Source organism: Nematolebias whitei, chromosome 19 (genome assembly GCF_014905685.2).
Source record: "Nematolebias whitei isolate Nwh7 chromosome 19, NemWhi1, whole genome shotgun sequence".
Taxonomy (NCBI): Eukaryota; Metazoa; Chordata; class Actinopteri; order Cyprinodontiformes; family Rivulidae; genus Nematolebias; species Nematolebias whitei.
The window spans coordinates 17,801,129-17,820,931 of NC_056516.1; the positions used below are offsets into that span (position 1 = coordinate 17,801,129).

The 19,803-nt window shown below is 39.2% G+C and overlaps 1 protein-coding gene across 1 annotated transcript in view; it reads right to left on the reverse strand.

Annotated features, from left to right (window-relative positions):
• Positions 1-19,803, reverse strand: part of LOC119426090 (thrombospondin type-1 domain-containing protein 7A) — a 124,860-nt gene that overhangs the window by 48,080 nt on the left and 56,977 nt on the right. The window contains exons 4-6 of the mRNA XM_037693650.1: positions 18,663-18,844; positions 14,670-14,825; positions 1,279-1,482 (exon numbers count right to left, since the gene is read on the reverse strand). Coding sequence (XP_037549578.1) covers positions 1,279-1,482; positions 14,670-14,825; positions 18,663-18,844 — 542 coding nt within the window. The remainder of the gene's footprint in view (positions 1-1,278; positions 1,483-14,669; positions 14,826-18,662; positions 18,845-19,803) is intronic.

Below are 19,803 nucleotides of genomic sequence, written 5' to 3' on the forward strand. Positions count from 1 at the left end.
TAAAAGATCAGTTTATTATTGCTAACCCGGTGGTCACACGGCAATATGTCAACACTTCATCACATTACTGAGATACCTTTCCACATTTCGACCTCTCTCCCTAACTCGTTCTGCAGCTCAGAGACAAATCAGAGCTGATGTGTCTTCAACCCCCTCACTGCCACTGTCTGCTCAGAAAATCTGTTGACGTGGTCAGAACGTATCCAATGTTTGAATAAAAGAGCCAACATATTTTAGGCACAACACTTTTTGGGACAGTTGTGGCTGAGTAGTTAGAGCAGTCGTCCTCCAATGAGAGAGTTCAGGGTTTGCATCCACCAGCAGTCACATGCTGAAGTGTCCCTGGGCAAGACACTGAACCCCTCATTGCCTCCGATGTGTGTCCCATCTGTGGATGAATGTGATCTAAAAGCACTGATTAGTCTCTACAGATTCAGATTAGCTTTGTAGAGATCTAGTAGAGTGCTGTATGAATGTGTAAATGACGTACAGATTGTAGTGTTAAGAGCTTTGAGTATCTTGATAAGATAGAAAGGTGCTACATGTGCAGTCCATTTACTCTTTATCTTTGTCTAAACCCTTTATACTAGGCTGTTTGTGGACAGTCTGTCTTGATGCTTCTGAGCACAAAACTTTCTAAGAATAGAGGCTCGGTTTATTTTAATATGGAAACACATCAGCAACCCCCAACTCTGTCTGCTTTCTGAGCTCCCCAGGGCCCTCATTAACACACACACACCCATCCACACCCCATCACACACACACATTTTTCTTTGTTTAGGGAAGATATAAAGAATCAATGATTAGAGGAAAATAATAGATAGATAGATAGATAGATAGATAGATAGATAGATAGATAGATAGATAGATAGATAGATAGATAGATAGATAGATAGATAGATAGATAGATAGATAGATAGATAGATAGATAGAAAGTATATATATATATATATATATGTATATATATATATTGTTGTTTGTGTCCCTGTGATGGACTTGCGACCCGTCCAAGGTGTATCCCGCCCCCCGCACAGTGATTGCCGGATATTGGCCCCAGTGACCCCCGTGACCCAAAATGGAAGAAGCGGGTAAAAGATAATGGATGGATGGTTCCTTGCTTTAGTGATGTTATGCAGTGCCCTAACATCCCACATTTCTATTGGTGGTTTCTAGGTGTGACATCATTATGATGGCATTAAGAGGTGGATAAATTTAGACAGGACACAAATGAAGTTATAAAATGAACGGCTGACCACTGACAGTTTCATGTCTACTCACCATCACTGTTGATACACTGGACTTGGGGAATTTGTGTTCCAGGTCCACATTCTTTGTCATTATCAGGAATACACGCCTCCAGTTGGACCACCAGCCACTCGTAGCAGCTGGGGTCTTCACATGGTATGGCCTCCACCAGATGAGGGCAGTTCCCTGTCCCGTCTGTGGGCTCATTGATGATCCCTCGCTTCCTCAGTTTGAAACCTGCCAAAAACAAATCACCAAACCAGCATAAGATGAAAACATCAGGACCCTTATTTATAACACTTGTTTCAAGGGATTAACGAGACATTTGTGGTATATTTAGTTATTTTTAAACATTTATACTTTGTCTTTTTTTTAATAAAATTATCCTCACCAAAAAACATTGAGATCTCAATTTATTCATAAATGTTGTCCTTTTTTTATTCTGCTCCATTATATTTGCTTATTGGCCCTGGGATGGACTTGCGACCGTTCCAGGGTGTACCCCGCCCCTCGCACAGTGATTGCTGGACATGGGCACCGGCGACCCCCGTGACCCAAAATGGAAGAAGCGGGTAAAGATAATGGATGAATGGATGGATATTTGCTTATTGTTGTCTTTTTCTAATGCCACTTGCAGCTTTCAACAAACCCATTTAGCTTTTCTTCTGCTACTTTTAGCTTCTATGCAGACTTTTTTTTACCTTGAGCTTTTTTCTACTAGTTCAATACTTTAGCATTTACTGAGTATTTTGTTACATTAACTTATACTTTTGCTACAGTTAGCTTTTATCTAACTTTTTATGTATTTTAGCTAGCATTTTGCAACTTCTAACTTCTAGCTATTGTTTTGCTACTTAAGGTTTTAACTAGTGTCCTGTTTATAGCTTTAATGTCTCAGTTTCAGCTTCTACAACAGTTTTCAGCAGTTCAGCACCCATCATTCACAGTGTTTTCACAGGAAATGCTAATTCTTTAGTTGCATTCTTCCTATTTCAATCAACGTCTCCTTTAACAGTTTTTGGGGGAAACATACACAGGATATATCAAAACTTGTGTCTCAATCAGAAAATGCATATTGACTTTTAATAGGAAAACATTGTACAACATAGACGAAGTTAGGAAAAAAACTTTTCTCTTTTTTTGGGGCAAATCAAGTTATAAAACCCAACCCTCACTGGAGCTCTAAAGCTCAGTCATACTTCCCAGTAGAAAGTTTAAAATTTAACAGATCACAATAAGGTGGACGTTACATGACGGAACTAGCATTTCAAAATCTGTAGAAGTTTTATATCTAATGATAGTTTAGGTTTTATGAGTTTTCAAGATTTCACCAACTGCGACTGTGACTTTGCCTAAACGATATATTATTTTGCTAAAAACTCTTTTTAGTCTATGTGCACATCGTATTCAGATTATTTATCGGTTTATCTATTTATTATTTAGCACCAATGCTTAATTTAAGACGGATCCTGCTGGAATAGTATCCGGGAACTCTCTTATTTTGACAGGGTGCGTTCTGGTAAGTGTTTGGTCAGATCCGGCTTGGATCCGATAACTGTCAGGCTTACTAATAATAAAGTTACGAACAAATATGACTGCCTGGAATGAATAAAACTTATCTTGGATATGTAAACCTAAAAAAAATTCATAAACACTCATTTTAAACATAACATCCACTAACATACAATCTACTTCTTCAAGCAGCATTTCCGTGTCTACGTAAAAAAAATATCCGCCCTTAAAAGAGTGGTGGGAGTGAGTGCCGAGCTAACCAGGCAATGGTACGTAAGCAGGATCCCACTGACAGTTCCGTCAAGAAAGGGGGAGGGGGGGATGCTTGATGGAAGCAGTGTGTTTACAAATGTAAGTAAACTTGGATGTTCAACAACCCATTAAAATACATCAAAATGCTGGAAATCATATCTACTTTATTCAAAATTTTGCCGGCCCGCCCACTATTTGCATTCCATCATCAGCTGGTTTACAAATTAAGTCCTGTTTAGCACCCACTCCATCTCAATGCTATGAAATTTATGATTTTCTCTCCATTTTGTCCAGAGCGCAAACAATCAAAGTTTCATTGACTTCCGGTAGGTCTGAATCCAACTTTGATATCCTACAGAAACCAGAGGCAAACAGTGAATGGTTTTCATCTTGGATATCTTGACGTTGCAACCTGGATTGCACATGTTATAAAGTCACATTTTAATTTTGTCAGCTCACTATTTGTTTCAAAGTTGTGATGCTCGCTTCATAAAAACTGCTCATCCAAATTTTGCACAATTTATTTTCCAAAGGCTGAATGTTTGCAAACAAAATGACCAGGAGAGTTAGCCTGCCTTTGCTAACAAGATAGCAACGCTTCTGGTTCTGGTTAGATACCCCCCCAATATATCAGAGCATAGACTTATCTTATGCCACCCCTGTCAAATTAGAAAGCAAATGAGGAGGGGAGTGACAAATATGTATATGACAGTAGCTATCTTGGATTTTGACACAGCAACCTTTTACGCCTGTGAAGGTACACACACAAATGGAAGTTGGCAAATTGCATATTTCTCAAGTTATCCAGCTCACAAGATGGACAGACATTTATGGCAGAAACCAATGTAGATTTAGACATGGCGTAAACAATATATGATTGGTACAGACAACTCCCCCCACTCATTCCCCCTTTTTGAAGAGGGGAACCGCTACCCAAGTCTGCCAAATCCAGTGGCACTGCCCTCAATGTCCACACAACGTTGCAAATGTGTGTCAACCCAGACAGGCCCACAAGATCCAGAGCCTCAAGGAAATCAGGATGCATCTAATCCACCCCTGGAGCCCTGCCACCATGGGGCTTTATAACTACCTCAGCGACCTCAGCCCTTGTTATGGATTGACCAAGCCACAAGTCCCATTACTCACATTCATTCATGGAATAATTTATGGTGGGATTGAGAAAGTCTAAGAAAAGTTCCTTCCAGCACTCAACAACAGCACTGGTTGAGGTCAACATTATCCCATCTTCACTATACACAGTGTTGGTAAAGTATTCTCCTCAACCCAGCCACCTGATTGTTGCCAGAATCTTCTCAAAGATAACTGAGGGTATCTGTCCAAGACCTCACTAAACTCCTCCCACATACAAGCTTTTGCCTCAGCCCACTTGGCTCACCAATATCACTCAGCTGCTGCCAGAGTCCTATCCGGCCAAAAAGTCTTGGTAGGACTTTTTCTTCAGCTTGACGACCCCACCTACTTGGAGTGTCCACCACCAAATTTGAAGACCTTCACCACGAGAAGCACCAAATACCTTGTGTCTGTCGTCTTGACAATGGAAGCATGAAAAATGGCCCACTCAAACTCTATGTTCACCACCTCGGCTGGGATGTGGTTAAGTGTTGAGTTGAAGATCTTTTTCACAGGTTATTTTGCCAGGCATTCCCATGTAGCATCCATCCAACAGCCTTAGAGACAGAATGTTCTGAGAGACACTGCATCTCTCCTACCCATCCCTTTCTGTTAATCTGAAGACAGATACTGGCATTCTGTTCTGACACAGGAAGTTTCATTTTACCCACTTTCTGTGTGCTAATCTCCCAAGTCAGGATGAATCTACAGTTCTGGACCAACCCGACGTACTGTATGATTATTACCCTCTTTCCTGAAAGACAACTCCAGGGCCTTCTAAAAAAATTAGCATATTGTGATAAAGGTCATTATTTTCCATAATGTAATGATAAAAATTAAATTTTCATATATTTCAGATTCATTGCACATCAACTGAAATATTTCAGGTCTTTAATTGTTTTAATACTGATGATTATGGCATACAGCTCATGAAAACCCAAAATGCCTGTCCCCAAAAATTAGCATATGTCTTCCCACCAATGAAAGACAAGTGTTTTTAATACAAAAAACGCCAACCTTCAAATAATCATGTTCAGTTATGCACTCAATACTTGGTCAGGAATCCTTTTGCAGGAATGACTGCTTCAATGCGGCGTGGCATGGAGGCAATCAGCCTGTGGCACTGCTGAGGTGTTATGGAGGCCCATGATGCTTCGATAGCGGCCTTAAGCTCATCCAGAGTGTTGGGTCTTGCGTCTCTCAACTTTCTCTTCACAATATCCCACAGGTTCTCTATGGAGTTCAGGTCAGAGAGTTGGCAGGCCAATTGAGCACAGTAATACCATGGTCAGTAAACCATTTACCAGTGGTTTTGGCACTGTGAACAGGTGCCAGGTCGTGCTGAAAAATGAAATCTTCATCTCCATAAAGCTTTTCAGCAGATGGAAGCATGAAGTGCTCCAAAATCTCCTGATAGCTAGCTGCATTGACCCTGCCCTTGATAAAACACAGTGGACCAACACCAGCAGCTGACATGGCACCCCAGACCATCACTGACTGTGGGTGCTTCATACTGGACTTCTAGCATTTTGGCATTTCCTTCTCCCCAGTCTTCCTCCAGACTCTGGCACTGTGATTTCCGAATGACATGCAAAATTTGCTTTCATCCGAAAAAAGTTCTTTGGACCAATGAGCAACAGTCCAGTGCTGCTTCTCTGTATCCCAGGTCAGGCGCTTCTGCCGCTGTTTCTGGTTCAAAAGTGGCTTGACCTGGGTAATGCGGCACCTGTAGCCCATTTCCTGCACACGCCCGTGCACGGTGGCTCTGGATGTTTCTACTCCAGACTCAGTCCACTGCTTCTGCAGGTCCCCCAAGGTCTGGAATTGGCCCTTCTCCACAATCCTCCTCGGGGTCCGGTCACCTCTTCTCGTTGTGCAGCGTTTTCTGCCACACTTTTCCCTTCCCACAGACTTCCCACTGAGGTGCCTTGATACAGCACTCTGGGAACAGCCTATTAGTTCAGCAATTTCTTTCTGTGTCTTACCGTCCTGCTTGAGGGTGTCAATGATGGCCTTCTGGACAGCAGTCAGGTCAGCAGTCTTACCCATGATTGCGGTTTTGAGTAATGAACAAGGCTGGGAGTTTTTAAAAGCCTCAGGAATATTTTGCAGGTGTTTAGAGTTACGTCATTGATTCAGATGGTTAGGTTAATAGCTTGTTTAGAGAACCTTTTCATGATATGCTAATTTTTTGGGACAGGCATTTTGGGTTTTCATGAGCTGTATGCCATAATCATCAGTATTAAAACAATTAAAGACCTGAAATATTTCAGTTGGTGTGCAATGAATCTGAAATATATGAAAGTTTCATTTTTATCATTACATTATGGAAAATAATGACCTTTATCACAATATGCTAATTTTTTTAGAAGGACCTGTAGTCTCCAAAGATAATTCCATAACAAAGAATGAACCTTACTCTACTCAATAAAGAACTAAAGTTGTCATGGTAAGGAAGGAAGTAACCTCAGTCAAACAAAGACTCAAAGACGTCCCACTGTTTTTACAGTATTTTGCTACAATAAAACTTGCATTGTGTTGAAAGAGATGTAAAACAAGGGGTCCCTCTTTAACAAAAGGTTATTGTGATTATCTTTTCTGAGACTTTGAAAGGGGAGGTATAATTACATTAATTACGCAGTTGGATACACCCACTGTGAGAAGCCCTCTGATTGGTTAAAACTTAGAAATGAACATATTTTGAGGTGTCAGGTAAATAGGACACCAGTTCAGTTGTGGGACGGCAGTGGAGGAGAGAGGTTGGCTTTGGAGCAGTTGTGGTAGATGAAGATGTGGGTCCTGGTGGAGAGTTGGCTCTGAACCAGCCAGAAGTCCTTAAACTCAAACACCCAGGAGCAGATGAAATAGCCTAAGTGCTGGATGAATCGCCGTCCTGAGAAAAACATCCTTCTCAGGATGGCAGGTCACTGGTTCCTCACCTGCATCCGCTATGGTAATGAGAAAAATGGATGCATATCCTGGTAGGACCGAAACATCTTCCTTTGATGACGAAAAAGTGCCAACTAAGTTAGTTTAGACATGATTAATTCATGAATCTGAGATAAGCTTACCTAAATTTTAACGTTAAGAGCTAAAAACCTTAGTCCAAATTGAATCTATACTCCTTTCTCAAAGTCTCCATATTTAACTAATAAACTTTCTAAAATAATACTATTGACCGTTCATTCATATTCCATATTTGCCATAATTTTCATTGTCATAATTCAAACTGAAAATAAACTTTACAGAGTTGTGTATTTAAATTACCATATTCTTGGTCTTTCTTCGAGGGAGAGAAATTAAATTCACTACAAGAACTCAAGTACTTTGTAAATAAATACATATTTATGGGGTGAGGCCAGTCCACTGTAAACACCTGTTAAAGGGTACCTGGACCAGAAGTCCTATATTCCTATACCCAGCAAAGACTCACTAAACATTTGGGCTTACCAGCTCTGTCCATCATCTTTCCTCACCATCTGATTCCATTGATCACCAGGTGGTGATTACTTGACAGTTAAGTTCCTCTCTTTTCTTTCAGGGTAACCCAATTTTTGAAAGGAATCTTTCTTAAAAGTACATGTAGCAACACTAAAACTAGAAGTTGGTATCTCACTTATTTTATGTTATTATGCTCACAACACTGATGGACAGATGAACAGTATTTCCAATTTCAAATTCTCTTCACAAGCTAGCCACATCATTTATTTTTGACTCTGCCAGAACTGCTTTGAACACAAACAGCTCACTCTGTCACAGGATTGCCCACAGGGGATTCCTGCAGGTGTAAGGTTGCATGTTTTGGTCCCACCCACTCTGCAGCAGCATTGTGGTTGGTCATTGTTCTGTCAGTTAATCAAACTCCTCCTGAAGTGTTCCTGACTGAGCTAAAGCCTTTTCTCGAGACAATTTTCTAAGCAATGAGAAAGTTCCTTCAAACATGATTCTACCTGGAGGCGCAAATTTGAAATAATCTCATTGATAACTATATTTTCCTGAATTAGTTCACAGAAAATCAAAACATTTAAATGAAACATTGACAATATATATTTTCTATTAATAAAATATTAAATAAAAACTTTAAAGTAACATTTCATATGTGCTGAATTATTAGGCCTTCTCTGAAAAGGTTGAAAGCACTGAGGGCTCCCCACTGCACAAAACACTGCAGACAAAAAACCTGGCATGTGTGACAACCAGATGTTTCTGACAGTTCAGGATTTTTATTACCACAAAGTTTGCAAGCTGTGACTATTTAAGGCATCATCTCTGTACTGCCTGTGAAGGAGCATTATCAATGAGTGAGAAACACATGTACATGGTTACCATGGTGATCTAATGAGCCACTGGCAGGAACTTGATCCACAATTACGATTTACACTTATTTTACAAAACATCTGCATTTTGTCATTTTAGATTATTACAAAAGTAAGTTCCGAATTATTTGGGGATTTTAAAGAAGAAAGTTGTTGGGATTCAGCAGAAGCTGCAATAAAATAACATAATATTCTAAATGTAATTGTCCTTTATTATCTTGACCTTTGTGAATATCATGAAATTATTTAATAATATGACAGTCTAGTAAATCTGGCCTTGGATAAATCTTAAAGGATTTCTCATAGTGGCTGTTTTAATATGTAATAATCTTACTCAAAGTGACAATTGTTCAATATAATGAACTAATTCAGATAGGATTGAGTCATTTCCTATAATTAACATTCCATTCTAATCAAGGTCCCCCCATCCATCCACCTCATCTTCCACACTTCTGCTCCAACCAGATAAGGCAGTGGCGCCTCGAGTGGGACTCAGGTTCGATTTAATTTTAGTCTTCCTTTGAAAAACCTTGATTTAATCAAGCAGGTCAGCTGGACACAAACCGTCCTGTATGCTTGCTGACAGAAGTGTTATCTGATGGTGGAGGTGGAAGAATCAGTTATGATGGAGAAGGATGAGGCTTGAGGTCTCATTCACTCCATATTTGCAGGGTGCATTATGATCTGCATGGATGAAAGATAGCAGTGCAACACAAGCTGCTGTTGTCTCAGCCAGTGGCTTTTATTGTTTACTGAACACAAATACTGTTATAGGAAAAATATCCCTGTGTTATCAGTAATGACTGGCCAAATCCTTTATTGAACAAAACTTAACTTCACATTTCTGAAACAACTATCTCGCTTGTGATGTAACGACTTGTTGGACTTCAATTTTGAAAGACTAAAATTCAAGAAACATGAGACATTTTCACATATGAGTTAGCCACCAAAGTAGACTTACTGAGAATGTTCACAGTGAAATTGAGAACGGCTTACTTTGCAACCTGACTGACCCATTGTTACTTTTCATATCTAATGAAGGCAACTCAGAACACACCCTAACCTGTCAACATTTCCAAAGTGCAGTCACAAAAAGGAAGGTGTTTGATTTTGAAAGTTTGAGATCTCATATCTGCTTTTTACAGATATTGTGATTCTGTTGGCATCTTTAGACCATGACCTTCAGCATGCTCTGAGGGCGTTTGTAGCCAAGTGTGAAGCAGCTATGACGACAGTCAGCCCCTTGAAGTTCGAAGACATGCTTCCTAACTGGACACAGTTGTAATGTTGCCCCCATGTTGAGGGAAGTCTTGCATTTGCTTCAACAAGGGAGTTCACGATTCATGGTAAGAGAGAGCAGATGATGGGCCAGTACAGTAGATTTAGGGTGTTGCCTGTTGAAAGGCAAAGCCCTAGATTTACTGGGCTATACAGTCCAGCCCTCACCTTCTCATGAGGTGTGTTTTATGATGAAGATAATGAGATCCTAAAAATAAATGGTTGGAATGAGCTTGTGTCTTGAGAAGTGTCTACGCAGGCTAAGACTTAAACATAAGATGAGAAACTCTATCATCCAAGAGTAGAGGCACTGATCCACCACATGGAAAGAAATCAGCTGAGGTGGTTTGGACATCTAATAAATATGTGCCTGGGCACTCTGAACCTCAAGCAAAAAAAAAAAAATCCCTACTCAGAAGAAACCTTAGGGTAGTCCTAGAACTCTTTGGAGATCATTTCTATTGTTCTTGTTTGTCCTAGTAACACCTTTGGTTCCACCCAGGAGGAGCTGAAGAGTGTCTCTACAGTCAAGCATATCTGGGTTGTAATCCTTTTACCTTCATGACCCAAAAACACAGACTGAAAGTTTAATATAATCAAAGCATTGCCTCAGTGAATATATGGTACAAGATAGTCCAATATAATATTATATGAAGAATATTAGAGTGCCTTATTTGTTCTTTTGAAAAGATCTGACTGTTGATCGTTAGGAGTTAGGAGCAACTGTATCGAACATGCAATCAGTAACATTTGCATTGTTTCTGTCACTCTTCACCAGTAATGTTCACTCTGTTGAATGGTTGATGTTAAGCACTATTTGGCTTTCAGTTTGAAACCCAACAAACAACTAACCCAAATAAAATGGAAAATCCTTCTTTCTGAATACTGAATTTTAAGCCTTTTGCCACTTTTTTTGTCCAGTCCTCACTTCTGATCAGTTTGAATCATTTCATCCCCATCCAGTATGAAACTGACCAGTACATGTGTCTGTTGCATTCACAGACTCATCCCAGCTGAACTCTGAGGAGTAAATCCTGTTATAGTTCAAGTCTCTATTGTAAATGAGTCCTCGGGGCTCAATGGGATTTTAACTTGTATAAATAAAGTTTGAATGAACTAAATATACTTTGGTAAAACTCTTGCCAATTTCAATACAACCCAGGAAATAAAAACTACTTGTGTCCATGTTTCTGAGTGAAAAGTAAAGACAGAAAGTCTGGAGAAAGTGTGTTTACTTTGCAAAATGAACAACACGTGACGTTGAGAGTGTAAGTGGTCCTGTGAGCAAACGAGTGAATCCATCATTGAGATGCATGGATGAGATACTTCAACCATCTCTTTCATTTGAGGCACTTCATTAAAACAGAGTCAACATGCATTAGTCATGGTGGATGCCTCAGCTGCAGGGGGGAACTGTGGTTGATGCTGTCACCCTCACTGATGGCAGCTCCCATAACAGCTATTTCAATCTTATTCGCTCCATTACTGCTGTCACCAGCCTGGAGTTGGCTTTTATGCAAAGAATTAGTTTAACATTTTAATATTAATATACCCCCAGCCATAAGAAAGAATACTGGTGTTTAATTTAGTTCACATGTACAGTAGCTATCTGGATCAGAAAACTTGGTTAATGTGAGCATTAGTGTTGGAGGTTACTATCATATTTTAATGAATAGGAATGCAAACAAAGTCTAGAGAAGAGTCTCCCCTGAAAAAAACAAACAAAAAAAAATAAAAACAAGTATGCATGAAATGCATCAATCTTTTCCTCAAAGCTGCTTATGAATATGCCTCATCAAAAAGCTTTCAAATGCAGAATTGTGGATGTGTAATGATTTGAAATGTCCTTAGAGGACAGTATTTGACCCATTTAAAATGTTTAAAAGAAACTGTAAGAAGGATCAATTTGCAAAATGTCTAGAAAAAAGGAAGAAGGCGTCAAAAAACAAACCATGATGAATGGTTTGTTTAGCTCAGAGTATGCTGAAGTTAAAAGCTGCTTATAAATGGCTGCAGTAGGTTACAGAGGATGGGTTTATCACCCAATCACAAAGACACACCCCCAAGAGGGGTGTGTGTAGGGCAGCTATGTGAGCACACAGGTGTGTCAAAGTAAAATGTTTTTTGGTGACAGGAGGCTCTTTAGCCTGTCATAATAAAACATGGAATTAAAAAAAACTCTACAAATTAACTGCGGCATTGTATAATCCACGGGGTTTAAAATCAGTGGGGAAAAAAAAGTAGTGGCTTATACACCGGCAATTACGGTAGCTGTTGTGATCAATTAATTGGGAATTAATTGTGGGAGTAATGGCTGGAGTAAAAAATTATTAAAGAGGAAAAAAGATCAGAGACCCCATTATAATTCTTATCACAATTAGATAGATTAAAACTTCCTCAGATATATAACTTTACTAATAGTTTTTTTTTTTTTTTTTATGTATTTGAATGTTTTTGTTCAGTGTCCTGGGACGACTTCTGTTGTGACTGGCTCGATATGAATAAACTGAAATTGAATTGAGTTAACATCCATGTTGTTTTATAGTTTTCAATTAAATTTCAAACATGGGATTTGAACCCTGGGGTCTCCTGCACAAAGACTTGCCTGGATTTCCTATTGAAACATGGAGTTTGGTCACATGCCATGCATCGGCATCTTTTATGGAACGCCGTGCAGCTCCTGCTTGAACTTCCAGCATGCATCAACTTCCTGTGAGTTGGGACTTATTTTGTAGTAATCTAAGCTGACAAAATGTTGACATATCGATGTGTGAGCTGGAAAAGTGAAGAGAACTGAAATATAAGTAAGGCTAAAACTACTGTCAGTTGCTCATTAAGGTCACCATGGTAACCAAACATCTGTGTCTCACTCTCTGACTTTTCAGAAAAACAGGCAGAAAGCTAACGATAAAATAATCCTCTGACAAACAGTAACTGTGCAAAAAGTGTCCACATGTTGACATATAAACTATATACAAAGTGTTTCCATCTACTCAAACTGACTGTTGTAGTGGACTAGGCCCATGTCAAAACTAAGTCTAAGGTCAAAAATCTTGACCTTAAGAACCTTGTGGGACAGGAACTGTCATTTCATTGATTTGAATCCAGAAATACAGGTTCACCCATCCTGAGACTTTCTTTCTTGAAGATTCAAGTGAAAAGAACACTCTCTTTTATTATCATTACTATTTTACAAATGTTGATAATCAAAGTGTCTTAGTTCAAACCATTTTAGATGTTGCAGTGAACTAATCAATTTTATTAACTGTGTAATGATTTTTATTCTCATGCAAAGTTAGAACTCATGTCAAAGCTGTTACAGAGTAATTATGCCTTTTCTGATTTCTGCTTTTGAATGAGCAAGTGTAAGTTGGTCCAAGGTTGGAGTCAAACGCAAAACAAGTTGTTGGAACGAACTGTCATGTTTTTAGAATCCTCTCAGACGTAAATATAGAGGTTTTGGCACCTGTTTCTAAACTCGCCAAAACAAAACTCTCTCTGTCTGTGAGAACATTTCTGATCTGTTTCATAACAATTCTTGCTGTCTTCTAACCTCTTACGTCACAAAACACACCCCGTCTGGTTGTTTCTGACCAATGGGAATACTCCCAAAAGTGAACCGGGAGAGAGATCTTAAAAATGTCGGTACTTCCTGGTCTACTCGGTTCAGTTCTGTTCTGTTGAAGCTCTGGAGAAGTTCTGTTGAGTTCTGCTGGTTGGAGAAGTTCTGCGGCGCGGACAGTGCTGATATGTCCTAGCGCTGGACAGTTCTGTGAGAGACGGGATGATCCTGACATGACAACAGAGCTCTTCCGAGTTCCATGGGATTATAACATTTTCACTCGCCACTACTTCTGACGATTCACAGCATCCTAAGGAGACGCTGGACAGGTAGCGTTAACGGAGCTCCATATCTGCTGATTAACCTCAGAAAGGTAATGAGTCAAGTTTCCTACCAAGCGTACCGGGGAGAGCTGGGTTCTGATGGAGAGTGTCAATTCTGGTGAACACTTCCCCTCCCATACCATCTTTACTCCCTCTAAACTTCTTTCCCATCTTTAAACTTTTCTATCAAGTAGATATTCTTCCAGATATTTAGAAATGTCTGTGTAAAATGCTCATCCACATCCGTGTGGGTAAAAGATCATAATTGTACAGTTTCATAAATGTCTGTGGTGAAGCAACGGAAAAATCATGGCCGTATGATTTTTCCTGATTGATTGCTTATGTTGTTATTTTCATAATTTGCCAAATTAATGTAAATGTTTGCATTTATTTACAGAATCAAGAGGAATCCGCGTTAATTGATGAATATATCTGAGCATCTGTTCATCTACACTGTTTTAAGTTTGTATGATATTCAACATTTATCTGCAAATCATCTTATTTTCAGTATTCTTTCTTTAGACTCCCTTCAATCATAAAAAGGTTTTATTAACATGTCAGGGCTAGATTTTGATTTCTTTTTTTTTTGTTTGTTTTTTGCTTTAAAGATTTTTTTATAAACTGGTTGTCTAAATTGGGTTTTTCTTTTAATAGTTTTTTTTAATTTGCAGGTTAATTTTGCTAGTTTGGTTTTCATGTTGCAGGTTATTTTGTTTGTTTGTTTTACAAAAGGGTTCATTCAAATAATTTATTCTAACAACTTTATACACATTTCAATCAAGCAATCAGTCAATTCAACTTTATTGTCCATAACATTCAATGAAATGGAGATTTGTCTTTGACATCTGGCTTATAAAAACCATAAATATGTGATTAAAAAAAACTTTAAAACCAAGCTTTGCTAAATCAATTAAAAACATGCAGTTAAAACCATTCTAAAATACACGATACATTAAAATATGGAAACATTCCAGCAGATAAATTTTTATGATGAATTGAATAAAATTATCACCAAACAATGACACTGCTATCCTCTGAAGGAGTTCTCACCTTTCTTGGTGGTCTGGTCTTGACAGTTTTCATGGGTGCAGGGTCCCCAAGCGCTCCACAAAGACACCTCACATTCAACGGGACACATTATTTGGCACAACTGTGTGGTGTTTGGAGGGACACCCAAACACAATTCACTGTCCACTGGACGCAGTCCTAGGAAGACACAGAACAAACCATGGGCATGCTGGGAAGCACATCATTTCTGGTAAAAAAAAACAAATAAAAATAAAACACACAGTGATTGTAACACATAATAGCAGAAACACAAAAATAAAAGAAAGAAATGTAATACATATAAAAACAACATTTAATATACTTTGCTCTTTCAGGTGATATTTTTCTTTGCCCTGACTCTAAATGATTAGAGAATCTTCAGCTCCAAACAGGCACAGATGACTCTGCAAGGTCGTCAGGCTGATGAATTATTCAAGATGTTCAACAAAAGTATTTAGCTTCATTCACATGCTAATTGGTACAGCCGAAGGTGAGTCTTTTATTGGTGACACTGAAGCATGTGTGCATGTTGTATGTCCTTTCAGTCGTCATTTGTCACACAAGACAAAATGTATTATTTGAACAAAGCTAAAAAATGCATTTGTAATTCTTTGCATGTGTCTCTACTGTTATCACGTGACTGCTCAGACAGAAACTGTTTATTTCTGTATATCTCAGTAAGATCTATACCTTCCATTGTAAAGAGCCCATCATGGTGTTAAATATAGAATTTTTTTTCTGACTTGCTCTCGACGAAGACGGACGCTGTCTTTCCCTCTCCTGCCTCCCTCCTGATTTTGCTCTTGTCCTGTGAATCTGTTTCAAAGCCTCTCTTTACACATCTTCCAAATCGTAAATTATGATGGATCTGGTCAGCTGGTCTCGCAAAGCAATTGATAAAAAAAATTATCAACAAGAAGACGGGGTGAAGGAAAACCCTCATGCCCTGAAGGGACACATGCAGCTGGATACATCATGGATCCCTGAGGTGTGTGGAAGATGATGTGTCTGTCTATATTGTCCGTTGAGGATGTTGAAGACGCGTACATAATTGGATTTATGATAACAGGGTTTCTGCTTTTTGGAATCGGCGGATACCTGGGATATCGACAAATTAGGAAGACATCAGCAGCAGTTTTGGCAATGGTGAGGCTGCCTGCCTTACATGAAGGACTGCACCGTGCTTCGAGCGCTCAAACTCATATGCTAATAAATGTTATTTCTAAAATAATGAATGTGACAACCTTCATAATCATTTACATTTGGTTCTGACTGGCTTCTTGTTGGTGAGATTTCAAAATTGCTTCTGTATAAGTAGGTGTGTACGTCACTGAGGAAAAACATGAAGAACTTTGAAGAGTCCAACATTTTTCAGTCAGGTCATCTGGACAGCTTCTTTTTTTTTTTGTGCTGAAACATTTCGCCTTCGGTCCGGAAGGCTTCATCAGTCAAGGAAACGCACAACAAAACTGATTTCCCCCCCCCAACAGCTTACTCCAAAGTGGAACAAACCAGTTCTGCTTGTGATAAGATGGTCTCTTTGGTACGCCCCCACCTCCATTGCTTATGTAAACTAAACCTGGAGGTGCACTCTTTACTCAATGTGCCCTTTTTTGATAGAAATAATTCCAAGCCAGTAAAAATGTCTCCATTTGCTCCATTACTCCAGAAAGAAATGGTGAGCATGAATGAAAATATGGCTGCCACGTCAAGATTAAAGAAAATCTCTGAACATTAAATACACACGGAAAGACCCAAATTAGAGAAAAGTGTACACATAGGAGAGCGTATTAACAGTCTTCTACTTTTCTCTCCACTATTATTACTTTGTAAATGTGGTGCATGTTCTGAAATGAAAACTGATCTTTTTACCTTCAAAATGGAAAAAAAAAGTCTTAAATATTTGATGTTTGTTATGTTCTATTATCAATAAAATATTCATTAATAAGACTTTCAAATCAGTGCAATCTTGTGTCGTTTAAGTTTTATACAGCTTCCTAAACTCGGGAATTGGAAAAGGAATTGCAATTGCGGAAAAAATAAGAAAAATAAACAAGAACAGTTTTATTTTTGTTTGGATTTCTAGAGGAAACAAGGGCAAAAGTTAAATAGATTGTAATATTTTTGGATCATCCAAAAAAGTTCAATCTGGTCCTCTGGACATTCAAAACAAAAACAAAAACAAAAAAACAAAGCAAAAAAATCTAGAAGCGTTTCGTCTCTCATCCAAGAGACTTCCTCAGTCTGAGGTGCTGTTTTCAGCTCAGCTTTGTTTTTTTTTGTTTTTTTTGTTTGTTTTTTTGAATGTCCAGAGGACCAGATTGAACTTTTTTGGATTTTTCTACCTGGATTATTGAGCATGCATCAGGATATTTTTGGATCAGTTCTGCATTTCTTGTCCACATAAATGCAGCTGAAACAGAGTTAAAAAAAAAAAAAAAAAGTATTTTTTTCCCCCTTTAAATAAACTTGTTTGTGTTTGAACATGTGCATTTGCAACAGAATATATATATATTTAATATTCAGCGCAATATAATATTCAGATTTCAGAGTGAACATTTGTTTCTGTTCACAGATGCTGCATAAAAGTTGTGAAAACATGTTTGGAATAGATATCTGGTTTTTGGCATACAATGTTCAATTTGGACATGAAATGCCAACATAGATGCTGTCTGTGAGCAAGGAACCAGAAAACAGAAGAAGGTTAATGAGGTTCTTTAGCTGGGCTGGCAGAGCTACGTTTCCTCCACCTACACACTCTGCTCTGCTTTCAGCACATTCTGAACATCATTCCTTTAAATTACACTTTCTACCCAAATCTGTTCAGTTGTTTCGATCAACTTTCTATTTCTGATGTCTTCCTGTTTCATTTAAATGGAGTGTGTTCATCCATAGCTTGTGTACAACACGGTAGTTTGAGTGGCAATGGGAAAAATGACAAGTGTGAAGCCCACCTCGTTTATCTAAACTGGCAGTGTAACAACTTGGCATAAAAGAAAGTCACTGGTTGTGAGCATAAAATCTGAATAATCTTAGCAACAGATGCCAGTTTTTCCAGCCAGATGGACTGACTCACTGTCATGCAGGAAGCGAATGGTCACTTGATGCATTTCGTATTACAACCATTTTACGCTAAAGCTTATATTTGACCTTCTCTGTGTGACATTAATACAGTCATGAAAGTCGATGCCAAATTTATAAAGAGAGAGAAATGGCGTCTTCACTTAAATGAAAAATCCGATCATATTATTTGAAGCTTGTCTTCTACAATCAACTTCTTCTCCTAAAGAAGAGAAGTTTAGATTAGTCCTGATGTTAAGCAGAAGTGCTTATCTGTTTAATAAGAAATAAGAAATTATCTTTAGATATGGTAATGTAGAATTCTAAGACCTTAAAAGGACCTTACTGAATTCTTCTTCCATGGTTAGGATAATAAGTCACCAAGTAGATTTTATTAACTTTTTTTTTTGGCTGCTCCCTTCATCAGGGGTTGCCACAGCGAACTAACTCACACAAAGACTTGGCAATGATTTTTACACTGGATGCCCTTCCTGACGCAACCACAGACCACCTGTCCCACCCACATTTTGATGTTGTTGGTACCGGGAGTTGAACCAGCGATTTTTCAATCACAGGCCCACCTTCTCTAACCTCTGCGCCACCACTCTCAGAAGGTATACTGTCACATCTAATCCACTGTTTCAAACACAAAAAAATTAAAAGACTCTCATTTTTACTGACTAGCTCCACACTTGAGTGCAATGAACTGCCAAAAAAGTGTAGGTTTTTCCAAAAGTGAAGAAATTTCTGCAAATGAATGGCCTCAAAACTTCTCAGTTATTAAAAAAAAACTGTTTGGAAATATACCTAAAGAAGTACAAGACTTGATGATTGTAATAAAGTGATCATAGATGTTGCTGAGCACAACACAGACACTACAAATACAAGATGCAAGAAACAAAAAGTGAAACAAAGAAAGACTTTTTGATACGTTACCTTCTTTGCTCCTAATTGGGCTGAGATTGGGCGGCATGTCAACAGTGGCCTGTACACAGTAGACCTCTCGAGTCTGGATGCCACCTCCACACAAGCCCGTTTGGTTTCCACGCCGACGGTCCTGCTGGCTCAGCAGAACATCCACCCGACACTCAGTCCACTCTGTGGTTTTCCAGTTGTAGCTGAAGACAAACATGGACATGTAAGAGTCAAGACGAGACACAGCATGATCTTAAATTACTCCATGGAAGCTATAGTGCAGCTAGTGTATGGAAATAGAGTGCAGCTCCTGTCAGCAACATGTTGATGGTTTTTTCATGTCCTGTCCTGGAAGTGTTTGATCATAAGATAAGAACAGATAAGATAAGATAAGATAAGATGGACAGAATTTCTAGGCACAGCCAAGCTGTTGAGGGGATCTGTTTTGGTGGCCTTAGGATTGCATCTCTGCCTTTTGCAGATGATGTGGTCCTATCGGCTTCATCAGGTCATCAGGTCTATAGCTTTTGCTGGAGGGTTTCACAGCTGAGTGTGATGTGGCCGGGATGAGGATAAATTCCTCCAAATCTAAGACCATGGTCTTGAGCTGGAAAAGGATAGAGTGCCCTTTCCAGATCAGGGAGGAGGTCCTGACCCTCATCTATGGTCATGAGCTTTGGGTTGTGATCGAAAGAAAGGGATCTCGTATACAAGCGGCCGAAATGAGTTTTCTTCGCAGGGTGTCTGGACTCTCCCTTAGAGATAGGGTGAGAGGCTTGATCATCCGGGAGGGACTCAGAGTAGAGCCGCTGCTTCTCGACGTCGAGAGGAGCCAGTTGAGGTGGCTTGTGCATCTGGTAAGGATGCCTCCTGGACGCTTCCCTGGTGAGGTGTTCCAGACACATCCCACCAGGAGGACCCGGGGAAGACCCAGGACATGTTGGAGGGATTATATTTCTTGGCTGGCCTGGAAACGCCTTGGGATTACCCCAGAGGAGCTGGCCCAGGTGTCTGGGGAGAGAAAAGTTTGGGCCTTCCTTCTTTGGCTGCTACCCCTGCAACCCAACCCCAGTTAAGTGGAAGAAAATGTATGTATGTATGTATGTATGTATGTTTGTATGTATGTATGTATGTATGTATGTATGTATGTATGTATGTATGT